The sequence below is a fragment of the Stenella coeruleoalba genome, assembly GCF_951394435.1.
Source record: "Stenella coeruleoalba genome assembly, chromosome: 1".
NCBI lineage: Eukaryota > Metazoa > Chordata > Mammalia > Artiodactyla > Delphinidae > Stenella > Stenella coeruleoalba.
Window position 1 is genome coordinate 15,149,057 of NC_137169.1, and position 11,675 is coordinate 15,160,731.

An 11,675-nucleotide genomic window follows, 5' to 3' on the forward strand; every position below is an offset into this window, starting at 1 on the left:
AAGAACCCTAAAGAAGTGGACGAATGTCCATGAAATAATAATTGGACTTAACTCTGGAATTCCAACGTGATTTGATTTCTAATCGCTTACTCAGCAAGTTATTTAATTGAACACTTGGTTGATAGATTTTGTTAGGGGCCAAGTGGGAACAAAAGCAAAAACCATCCAAATCCTATCATCAAAATTGGAGACGCAAGCTATGAAACATTCAGGTAACAAAGTCCCCTCCCCAGGCTTGATTTAGTCCCCATGCCTCATTCAGCCATTCATTCATTCTCTCATTCATTCGTTTGATAAATTAATAAACATAAAGCCTTTAGAACAGTGCCTGGTGAATGCCGAATGCTTAATAAATGTTAGGTATTTTTTGTTATTATGACTATCATCCATTCATTTATGGGATGCTTCTAATGTGCTAGGCATTATTTTGTGTACATCCACACATGCTAATTTATTAAAACCTCGCTACAATCAACCTACCAGGGAAATGTCATTGTTCTATTTCACAAGTGCAGACACTGAGGCTGTCTGTGGCCATATATCAGTGCTTTTTGGATTTCAGTGTGCACACGAGTCACCTGGGGGTCTTGTTAACTCGGCGGTCTGGGGTCAGGTCCAAGATTCTGCATTTCTAATAAGCTCCCTGAGCAGCGAGGTCTAGAACAGATGCACCACTGCTAACTGGCAGAGCAGAGGGCTCTACCTGGAAGCTCCGACATCAAGTTCAGGGTTCTCCTTTCCTTTTTTCAGCCTTTTCCACCAAGTCTGCACTGGAAATCAAGCGTATGTACTGTACACACACACAAACAGAATTTAGACGGAATCATTCTTGCATTCACCAAATATTTGTTGATTCTTCAAAAAACAGACTGCACCGAGGCTTGTTCTTAAGTTCCAATTTTCACCCTGTCAGATGGTTAAGCAACTGTAACATCACAAGGTACTCCTTCCATCGCTGCCTTGAATCCGTAACGCCCAGAGCACCACCTCTCTCCATCTCCCCCAGGTCAGTTCCTTCTTCCTGTGTTTCTCGTGTATGCAGTCGTACCATCATTCTAAGATGTCTGTAAGGACTTATTGATTATTTCTCAGCATATGATTACTGAAAGTGCGAAGCGACCGGTTTCACTAGCCCAGAAACATACTTTGCCCCCATGATGAAGGGAAATGCAGGCTTAAGCCAAATTTGTTTCCACCTATTAGCCTGAACAAAATGGACAACAGAGGGCGCCTCAGGACCACTCTTCCCAACAAACACTGGGCTCTCTTCCCCACCCACACACACTGTGCTTTACGGCCTGGTCTCCCGGTGATTATTCGCCAAGGATTTGAGTCAAGTCACAGCAACAAAGCACGCACATCTGCCCCCTCATGTTTTGTTTGTTTGTGTTTGTTTTGCTAGCACAGAACTTCTTCACCTTTTAAAATGTATGATGATCATCGATTTGATGGCTTCAGGCTCCTTCCTGCCCTCAAAGTCCTGAAAGTTGCACACGTTCCATGAAATGGACAAAGGGAGGGGATGTTTATTACCTGGCCGCTGAGAGCGTTGCCTGTGCGATGCTTTTTTACATGCTTTATCTCATTGAATAGTCTCATCCCAATCCTGGAAGATTTTATCAGAATATTATAATAGAGGAGATATATCTATATTTAGGAGTAGAATCTGCTGAAGTTCATTGCTTCCCAGATAGGCTGCATTCCATTTGATGGGAATCCTTTGGTGCTTTAAATTGGCTCCAGAGTTGGCCCTAGGGTGTTGGATGTTGAAACCTTTCCTCTTCCCCTCCCTGTATCAGGAGCCTGACCTGGCCTGGGCATCCTCACAGCTGACCTTCCCTGGGCACCCTAGGCTGTCCAAGATGACAACCAGAGGGGTAGAGTGTCAGTGACTGATACCCACACTCATGAGGAAATGAAGGCACACTGGCATGGGAGTGAGGACACCCCTTCAGGTAGAACTTTCCCTCTCTGAGCCCCGGATGCCCATCTGTCAAGGGAGGGCTTCGAAAAAGGTGATTTGAGAGCTTCTTTTCACTTTGAGCCAGTCTTCTAATGGGAGGGATTTGAAGCCTGATGACATGGTGGGGACAATATTTTTAGGTTGGCATTTTGCGTGCTTCTCACATTATGCCATATGGCCAGAAACATTCCTTCTAGAGACTGCCATTATTATCTTGGATAAGATGGTGGAATGTTAGAAAAAGAGAATCACAGAAAGTCACTGTAATGGGAAATTAAAAGGACAGAATGTCAGAGCTGTGCACAGGGGCCACCCATGTCAGACCCACGCTGTGTCCCAGCACTTAGCACACTGTTGGCACATGGTGGGTGCTCAAGAAACGAATGAATGAACGAAACTGTAGACTAATTAAGCCCTACAATGATAGAATCTGAGGATCAGTATTAGAATTATGGGAAAATATCATTCACATATTCGGAAGAGGGAACTGAGATCCCAGGGGGTGGGTTATAGAATCTTCTGGGTGCTAAAGGGCCCCCGGGCATGGCTCTTGCTCATCTGGGAGCTCTCAGGGAGGGATGGGTTTGCAGGAAAGGAATTTTCCAGAGGGAGGGGCTCTGGTGCCAACGTTCCGGAGGTCTGGGGCTCCAGCAGCTGGAGGGCAGGGGGCCGCAGGGAAGAAGCGGAGCACAGCCTTAGCAGGGCGGGGTAGGTCCGGTGCACAGCTTGTTGGGGTAACGGGCGTATTTGCGGTCGTAGGTGCCCACGCTGTCGCGAAAGCAGAGAGCAGCACTCTTGTCACACTCGCAGGTCTGTTGTTGGCAGGTGGTTCTGCCGGCTGGATGGGACGAGGTGAGTCAGGGCCTGGGCGCCTCGGTCCTGCCACTCTCAGACATGCAGGGGACTGCTCTGGGGTCCCTGTTCTCAGCCCCATTCTGCTGGAAGCCCATTCTCATGGGGGATGTTCCAGGGATGGGTGAGAGAAAGGGCAGAGTCCCAGAGGGCCTGCTGGGGCCCAGGATGCTGGGAAGGCTGGAAGTTTGTTCTCCTGTCCTTTCCCAAGCCCACTCCACTGCCCTTAGCCCTTTCCCCCATGGGGAAACCATCTGGTTCACTAACTGTCGTCCACCTCAGCCCAGGGAGAGTGCATTTCCAGGCAACTCCTTCTCCCATGTAATGCGTTACTGACAGTGAGGCAGCCGTCAGCCAGAGAGGAAAGCTGGGAAGCTTACAGCAGCTCAACCTCAGATGGCCTCGGCGTGCCCCAGAGGGACTGAAACTGGGACCTGCTCGGCCGTGCCTATCTCCCTCAGAGCGGACGAAGCCCATTTTCCTAGCATTAACTTTAGGGCTCCCCCTCCACACGTGGCCACACCCTGCCTGGGGAGCAGAGCTGACGTCAGCTCTGCAGGCACCAGGGGCGCCAAAGCCTCCTCTTCCCTCCACTGCCTCTGTCTGCCCTGACTGGCTCTGGCTCCTTTTTGTCCCCGCGAAGACATCCCCCAGCTCAGAAATAACCAGCTTCCTCACTGTGCTTTGCAAAGGTCAGCCTCGTTCCCCATCCGGGTTCTGCTCTCACCTGCTCTTTCAGCAGCAGTCAGAGTTGGAAGGGGCTTAACAGCCACGTCAGCTCCTTTGGGGGGGTTCTTACCAGAAGCTGGACTAAGCCAGGGAACTGAGTGATTGTCTCCCTTTTGTAGATGAGGAAGTAGAGGCTTTTGAGGGGTTACGTCACTTGCCCAAAGACATACAGTGGGTAGGTGACTCCCTGACCCGGTGTCCCTCTTCACCTAACACCTCCCCTCACTCATCCTCTCAGTGCCGTCCCTGACAGGTGGCTTCCTAGCCTTGCATGAACCCCCAGGGATGGGGAGCTTACTACCTGTCAAAGCTGCCTTGCTGGGAACAGGCATCTCTGAGCCAAATCTGCCTCCAGTGGTTCTGGTCCTTGTTCTGCCCCTCCCCCAGGACAGACCTTAGAGATCTGAGCTGAGTTTTCTTTGACCCTCCTAGACCCTCCTGCTGTGCCCCACGCTGGGCCTGCCCTCCTTCCAGGCTGCTCCTGGCTTTGCGGCAGGAAGAAGGTTTGGTTCTCTGATCTGAGCTCCCTCCACGGGGCTGGGCTGCGTGGAGCCCTCCGCACTCTGATTCGGGGCAAGCTGCTTCCTCAGGCCGGGGACCAGAGGAAAGCTACTTGGTCCAAGTGGGCACTGGGCCTGGCAGAGATGAGCACCGGTGCACTCAGCCTTTGGGAGCAGGATCTGCTGTCCCAAATCCAAGCTCCAGCTCTCTCTGTCTGGGGCTCTGCCCTCAAGGCTCTGTCCTGGGAACCTTGCCTCTAGCTGCCACCCAGGCCCTGGGGAGGGCTGTGTGGGTACAGCCGCTCTGGGGCTCAGCTCTACCCCCTTTGGCTCCTCTCCCCAGAGGCTGGAGCTGGGAAGGCTCTGGCTGGGGAAAGTGCCTGGGGTCAGGGCAGGAGCTGATGGGTCACGTGCTCTCTAGGCTGGGTGCCACAGGAGCATCTGGGTGGATGGACAGGTCTCTCCCCACTTCCGTGATGATGGAAGATCCCACGCCCGCCCCAGCCCAGGTGGCCAGGCTCAAGGGGCTCCATCACGAGAGGGTTCCTAGCTGAAGCTCTCCCCCAACCTGGTGTCTGGGGGAGTCTAGGGCTGTTCACTTACCACAGAAGATGCCGTGCCTGCTGGCAGAGAAAAGATACGTTTCCAACATGGGTTCACAGCCCAGCTTCTCCAGACTCCCATAGCAGCAGTCATGGGCGTGGCAGCACCTGTAAGGGTCATGGTTGGCTTGGAGGGGCCCGTGAGCCAGGCTGGGCAGAACCAGGGGCTGCCTGGGGGGCTCAGTGCCCAAAGGGGCTCAAAGTGGAGGTCGGCCCCAACTTTCTAGGTGCCCCCAGCCCCTCCCTCCTCCCAGGATGCTCCCCCGGCCTCTCCATCCTCCAGCGAGGTGCTCTACCTGCTGGGCCACCTGCTCACCAGTCTGTCTGGTCCACTGGCCCGTGGGAGCCGCCGAAACCACAGTAGCAGCCATAGTCAATGTACTGCAGCGCAGGCTGCCCCTTCATTCTCTCAGTCATCACCCCGAACTGGACCAGGTTCCCGACAGCCAGGGCCACTGCTGGGAGGGAGGGTGGAGGAGGTCAGATCCCTCAGGGCCCCACCCTCTGCAGCCAGCTGCCCCTGATGTGCCCCCAAATCTGAGTCCAGACATCTCTCCGATTGTCTAGGTGACCTCACCTCCCTAAGCACCTCATTCCCAATACTAACAATGCTAAGCAGTAATAATGTCCCCATGACATCATCGCACCTTGATCCCCTAGTCCTCACCCGCGTCGTGTCAGCACACGTGACCCCCTACCCCCCACCCCGCTCTCCTTCCACCATCTCCCAGAATACCACCCACTCATCCTCCCGGGTCCCAACCCTTCCTGATCACCTCCCCAGGTGTCAGCCCCATCCCCGCAGGAACTCTGTCCCTGTCAAGTCCCATCAGATGTCACTGGATAAGCTTCCAAACCACCTGGACTTCCCCAAATTCCTCTAGGTCCTGATGATGCAGCAATGGGGGGCTGCTGGCCCGGGCAGGTTAGAGTCAAAAATGGAAACTTAAGTGAGGGATGGAGCGGGGGTGGCAGGAGCTCGTGTGCTGTCTGGGATCCCCGCCAGCCCCTCTCCCCCACCCCACCGGGCCATCCGGGCTGCTGTCTTCCCCTCTCCCCCCTCTCCACTGACTAGTGATGGCTCCGGAAGAACTGGCCTCCTCAGGATGTCCAATCACACCCTCCTCAGGGCCCAGCTCAGGGGCCTCCAGGGAGTTGGGGATTCCTAGCTGGGGCAAGGGAGGGGTAAAGGCAGGAAGGTTACTTACCCATGAGGCAAAGTAAGGTCGGAAGAGGCGGAAGCTTCATTCTGCTGGGAGGGGAGGGGTGCAGGGAGTAGAGAAGCTGGGCTGCAGGAGAAGGAAGTCAGCAGGGGTGCCTCTGATCTCAAGGCCTCTCTGCATTAGTTAAATACCAGGGTCCTGTCCACTCCCCCTCATTAACCCCTGAATGCCCAGTGACATAATGATACTTCCTGGTCTGACACTTTGGCCAAGTCTCCAGGGGAGGAGCCAGCCTGGGGCCTGTGGGCTCTGCTTCCAGGCAGTTTGGGGAAGGTGGGGGTCGATCTGTGGGCCTTCTTCTCTCCGCCCTTCCCCTCCCCTCCTCCTTTCCCCAAATCACCGTGCTTGGTCCCACCGAGGAGCTATATGTCTTGGCTGTGCTAGGCGCTCTTCATTCTTGGTGTCTTTTTCTCATTCCCATTTTACTGATGCAGCCTAGAGAGGCTGAGAAACTTAAGTTCTCAGCTCCGTTGGCCAGGGAGCACCAAGGGCAAGTCTGTCCTGTTTCCATGACGCTAGCTACTTCAGCATGGCCCCGACTCCCCTTCCTGCCCCTCAACCAGCCCCTGAGTGGTGATGGCAACTTGACTCCATAGCAGGGGGCCACTTGTCCAAGAACCTAGAATGCAAAGCCTGGGCGCTCAGCCAGCTGGGCTTAGGGTTCTTTCTTTATTGTTCTTTCCTGGGCAGGCTCCTCCTTGTTTGACAGGTAGCGAAAATACTCCCAGTTAAGAATTCTGTCTCCCCAAACCCTCGAGTAGTGGTGGAGCGTGGCTGCCATAGAAACAGGCTCCATCTGACTCAGCTGGAAAACCCACATTCCGGCATGAACTGGAAACTTCCATCCTTTTGATGTCATCTTAGGGCCTGGGTCGGGGAGACAGTAGCCTCCTGGTCCAACTTGGCCCCCAGAGAGAGCTGCTGTCCCCATCGTCGGGTCAGAACACTGAAGCCGGGCTTCAAAGCTTGGCTGGAGGTTCGTGGGATGGAGGAGAGGACCCGGCTCTGTCGTGATCAGAAATGTCGAGGTCCCACAAAATGCAAGACCAATTTATGATAAAAATCCTCCAGAAAGCATGCATAGAGGGAACTTACCTCAACATAATAAAGGCCAGATATGACAAACCCACAGCCAATATCGTTCTCAATGGTGATAAACTGAAACCATTTCCACTAAGATCAGGAACAAGACAAGGTTGCCCACTCTCACCACTATTATTCAACATTGTTTTGGAAGTTTTAGCCACAGCAATCAGAGAAGAAAAAGAAATAAAAAGAATCCAAATCAGAAAAGAAGAAGTAAAGCTGTCACTGTTTGCAGATGACATGATACTATACACAGAGAATCCTAAAGATGCTACCAGAAAACTACTAGAGCTAATCAATGAATCTGGTAAAGTTGCAGGATACAAAATTAATGCACAGAAATCTCTGGCATTCCTATACACTAATGATGAAAAATCTGAAAGAGAAATTAAGGAAACACTCCCATTTACCATTGCAACAGAAAGAATAAAATATCTAGGAATAAACCTACCTAAGGAGACAAAAGACCTGTATGCAGAAAACTATAAGACACTGATGAAAGAAATTAAGGATGATACAAACAGATGGAGAGGTATACCATATTCTTGGATTGAAAGAATCAACATTGTGAAAATGACTCTACTACCCAAAGCAGGATAATCTGTCTATTGGTGTAAGTGGGGTGTTAAAGTCTCTCTCTATTATTGTGTTACTGTCGATTTCTCCTTTTATGGCTGTTAGCATTTGCCTTATGTATTGAGGTGCTCCTATGTTGGGTGCATATATATTTATAATTGTTATATCTTCTTCTTGGATTGATCCGTTGATCATTATGTAGTGTCCTTCCTTATCTCTTGTAACAGTCTTTATTTTAAAGTCTGTTTTATCTGATATGAGTATTGCTACTCCAGCTTTCTTGTGATTTCCACTTGCATGGAATATCTTTTTCCATCCCTTCACTTTCAGTCTGTATGTGTCCCTAGGTCTGAAGTAGGTCTCCTGTAGACAGCATATATAAGGGTCTTGTTTTTGTATCCATTCGGCCAGTCTGTGTCTCTTGGTTGGCGCATTTAATCCATTTCCATTCAAGGTGGTTATTGATATGTATGTTCCTATTACCATTTTCTTGATCGATTTGGGTTTCTTTTTATGGGTCTTTTTCTTCTCTTGTGTTTCCCACTTAGACAAGTTCCTTTAGCATTTGTTGTAAGGCTGGTTTGGTGGTGCTGAATTCTCGTAGCTTTGTGAAGCTTTTGATTTCTCCATCGAATCTGAATGAGATCCTTGCTGGGTACAGTAATCTTGGTTGTAGGTTTTTCCCTTTCATCACTTTAAATATGTCCTGCCACTCCCTTCTGGCTTGCAGAGTTTCTGCTGAAAGAGCAGCTGTTAACCTTCTGGGGATTCCCTTGTATGTTATTTGTTGTTTTTCCCTTGCTGCTTTTAATATTTTTTCTTTGTATTTAATTTTTTGATAGTTTGATTAATACGTGTCTTGGCGTGTTTCTCTTAGGGTTTATCCTGTATGAGACTCTCTGCACTTCCTGGACTTGATTAACTATCTCCTTTCCCATGTTAGGGAAGTTTTCGACTATAATCTCTTCAAATATTTTCTCAGACACTTTCTTTTCTCTTCTTCTGGGACCCCTATAATTTGAATGTTGTGCATTTAATGTTGTCCCAGAGGTCTCTGAGACTGTCCTCAATTCTTTTCTTTCTTTTTTCTGCTCCCTGAAAGTTGTTTCTACCACTTTCCCTTCCAGCTCACTTATCTGTTTTTCTGCCTCAGTTATTCTGCTATTCATTCCTTCTAGGGTTTTTTTTTTTTTTTTTTTTTTTTTTTTGCGGTACGCGGGCCTCTCACTGTTGTGGCCTCTCCCGTTGTGGAGCACAGGCTCCGGACACGCAGGCTCAGCGGCCATGGCTCACGGGCCCAGCCGCTCCGCGGCATGTGGGATCCTCCCGGACCGGGGCACGAACCCGCGTCCCCTGCATCGGCAGGCGGACTCTCAACCACTGCGCCACCAGGGAAGCCCATCTAGAGTATTTTTAATTTCAGTTATTGTGTTGTTCATCACTGTTTGTTTGCTCTTTAGTTCTTCTAGATCCTTGTTGAATGTTTCTTTTATTTTCTCCATTCTATTTCTGAGATTTTGGATCATCTTTACTATCATTACTTGGAATTCTTTTTCAGGTAGGTTGCCTATTTCATGTTCATTTATTTGGTCTTGTAAGTTTTTACCTTGCTCCTTTGTCTGTAACTTTTTTTTTTTTTTTTTTTTTTTGATGGGTGGAACTGTATTCCTGTCTTACTGGTTGTTTGGCCTGAGGCTTCCAGCACTAGAGTTTGCAGGCAGTTGGATAGAGCTGGGTCTTGGTGCTGAGGTGAGGACGTCTGGGAGGCCTCATTCTGATGAATATTCCCTGGGGTCTGAGGTTCTCTGTTAGTCCAGCGGTTTGGACTTGGAGCTCCCACCACAGGAGCTTGAGCCTGACCTCTGGCCTGGGAACTAAGATCCCACGAGCCGTGTGGCATGGCAAAAAAAAAAAAAAAAAAAAAGAGCAATACAATAACAAAGAATGAAAAACAAAATAAAATTAGAAAGATAAAAAATATAATTGAAACAACTGCAATAAGGTAAAATAAAACCACAACAGAAAAAAAAAAAAAAAAAAAGCCTTGACCATGGCGGGTGGAGTTTAGGCGGGGCAGGAACTTAGGCAAGGGTGGGGTTTAGGGTGAGGTGGGACCTAGGCCGGTCGAGGGGTGATGTTCAGGCGTGGGGCAGGGCCTGGGCCCTGCTTAGCACCTGTGCAGAAGGGGAGAGGCCGCACCTCCAAAGGAGGGCCTCCGGAGTGTGGAGTTCCGGAGTTGGGAGCTAAGGCCCTGGGTGACGGGGTGTGGGTGGAGTTTAGACTCAGCGCACTGGAGGGGGTCTCCCAGTGTAGAGGTGGGCCCTGGGTGGGGGGTGTAGGGGCGGGGCTTGGGCTCTGCGCTGGCAAGAGGGAGGCTCCAAGGGCAGAGGATTAGGCCTGGGAGCCCAATAGGCTCCCCAGTGCCAAAGTGCACAGGGAAAGCGCTGGCCACCTCCCTTCCGTTCCTCCGCCCCCCACCCCCGCACGGTCCACCCCCAGGGTCTCCCCGTCCCCGCTGGACCCCTAGCCATGAGTGGGTCCAAGTGGGTGTAGGAACTCCTCCCCTCCTCCAGCCACCCCTCAGGGGTGCCGATCCTGGAGGTCCAGCCTTTACTTTTGCTCCCCCTTCCCTCCCTCCCACTCCCTCAGGACCCGCGCGGCTGGAGGGGGCCTTGGTGGGCAGAGGATCAGGCCCGGGATCTCAGCAGGCTCCCCGGGGCCCAAGTAGGCAGGGGAAACCTGGCCACGCTCCCGTTTGATCCTCTGCCCTCCCAGTTTCCGCTTCGGGCCTGAGATCCCTTCCCCTCCCCCGCGCCGCCCCTGAGGGGTGCCAGTCCTCTCCTGCCTCCACTTCTCCTCCTCCCTCCCTCCCCCCCGCGCTCACATCATACCAGGTCGCTGGGGGTTCCTCCTGACCCCTTAGGTGTCCGTGGTCCCCCACCGGTGCCTAGTAGGTACCCTAGCTGTGCAGAGACGCGAATTCCACGTCCTCCTAGTATGCCATCTTGACTCCGCCCTGAGCTCTTCTAGTTCATGAGTCATCCAGTTTCCTTTCACCAAATTCCTTTTTGACTTTGGTTAACCAGAGTAGGTTTCTGTAACCGTTCAATGTGCTTGCAAACAAAAACCTTTATTTCATATAGAAATTGGCACCAGAAAGAAGGTTGTAAGCAATAGGCCCTGGGATAGGTTAACGGGCACAGACGGGGCCATGATTTTCGAATGCCAGCTGCCCATGGTACCCATAGTCATTAAACAGCCACCTGCTCACAAGGGCAAAGCTTGGCGTGCTGGATGCTTGCTGACATACAACAACTTAAGAGGGATGAGGAATAGAAATACCTCATGACGGGATGATTGTTTTGACGGCATTTGGTTAAAGAGGAAGGTATTTATCATACCCAGGACCACGCAACATATTATATGTCAGATTTGTTTATTTCTTCTGTTCTCCCCTCACAGAATGTGAGTTCCTTGAGGGCAGACACTTTGTCTCGAGCACTGTTCTTCCTCCAGTGCCTAGAACAATGCCTGGCACAAGGTAGGCACTTAAGTGAGCAAATGCATGCACGACTAAACAGCGAGCTCTAGTTTAGAATTTCTAGAGTAAGAAATAGAAGCGTTATCCCAGAAAGAGTCAAAAGAATTTGCTAATTCGTATTATAAAAAGATCTGGGGAGAAATTGTGAGAAAAGATGTTGAGGCTCCCCCACCAAGAGTAAAATGTTGTGTCAGGTTGAACTTATTACTCTGGATGCCCTAGCCCGAGGTTCTGTAATTCACTGTGCTAATCTGGGCAGCTCTGTGAGTCTAATGTCGCCTGGGTTGGCGAACTCATATGCTGGTTCACGGCATGTGGAAAGTCAGAACTCATTGTCTTAACATGGAGTATCAACCAGAAAACCACAGAAGGCTGCAAATAAGAAAAGAGTGTATTTGGGGTCTTAAGAACTGCAAGTTAGGGGCTTGCCTGGTGGAGCAGTGGTTAAGAATCCGCCTGCCAATGCAGGGGACACAGTTTCAAGCCCTGGTCCGGGAAGATCCCACATGCCACAGAGCAACTAAGGCTGTGTGCCACGACTACTGAGCCTGCTGTCTAGAGCCCGCGAGCCACAACTACTGAGCCCTCGTGCCACAACTACTG

At 50.8% G+C, this 11,675-nt stretch overlaps 1 protein-coding gene across 2 annotated transcripts; it reads right to left on the reverse strand.

Moving 5' to 3' along the window:
- Window positions 1–2,267: 2,267 nt before the first annotated feature.
- LOC307186088 (group IIE secretory phospholipase A2-like) lies at window positions 2,268–10,539 on the reverse strand. 2 transcript variants are annotated; one of them, XM_079920770.1, is made up of 5 exons: window positions 10,423–10,539; window positions 5,855–5,898; window positions 4,963–5,104; window positions 4,648–4,754; window positions 2,268–2,801 (listed from the first exon to the last, which is right to left on the reverse strand). In XM_079920770.1, exons 2-5 carry the CDS (start codon window positions 5,892–5,894, stop codon window positions 2,659–2,661), a joined length of 432 nt encoding a protein of 143 aa, XP_079776896.1. In that variant the 5' UTR covers window positions 5,895–5,898; window positions 10,423–10,539; the 3' UTR covers window positions 2,268–2,658. The 2 variants fall into 2 exon arrangements, with proteins under 2 accessions (XP_079776896.1, XP_079776895.1); XM_079920769.1 differs by having other exon boundaries at window positions 5,855–5,935; window positions 10,423–10,483.
- Between the last annotated feature and the right edge of the window lie 1,136 nt (window positions 10,540–11,675).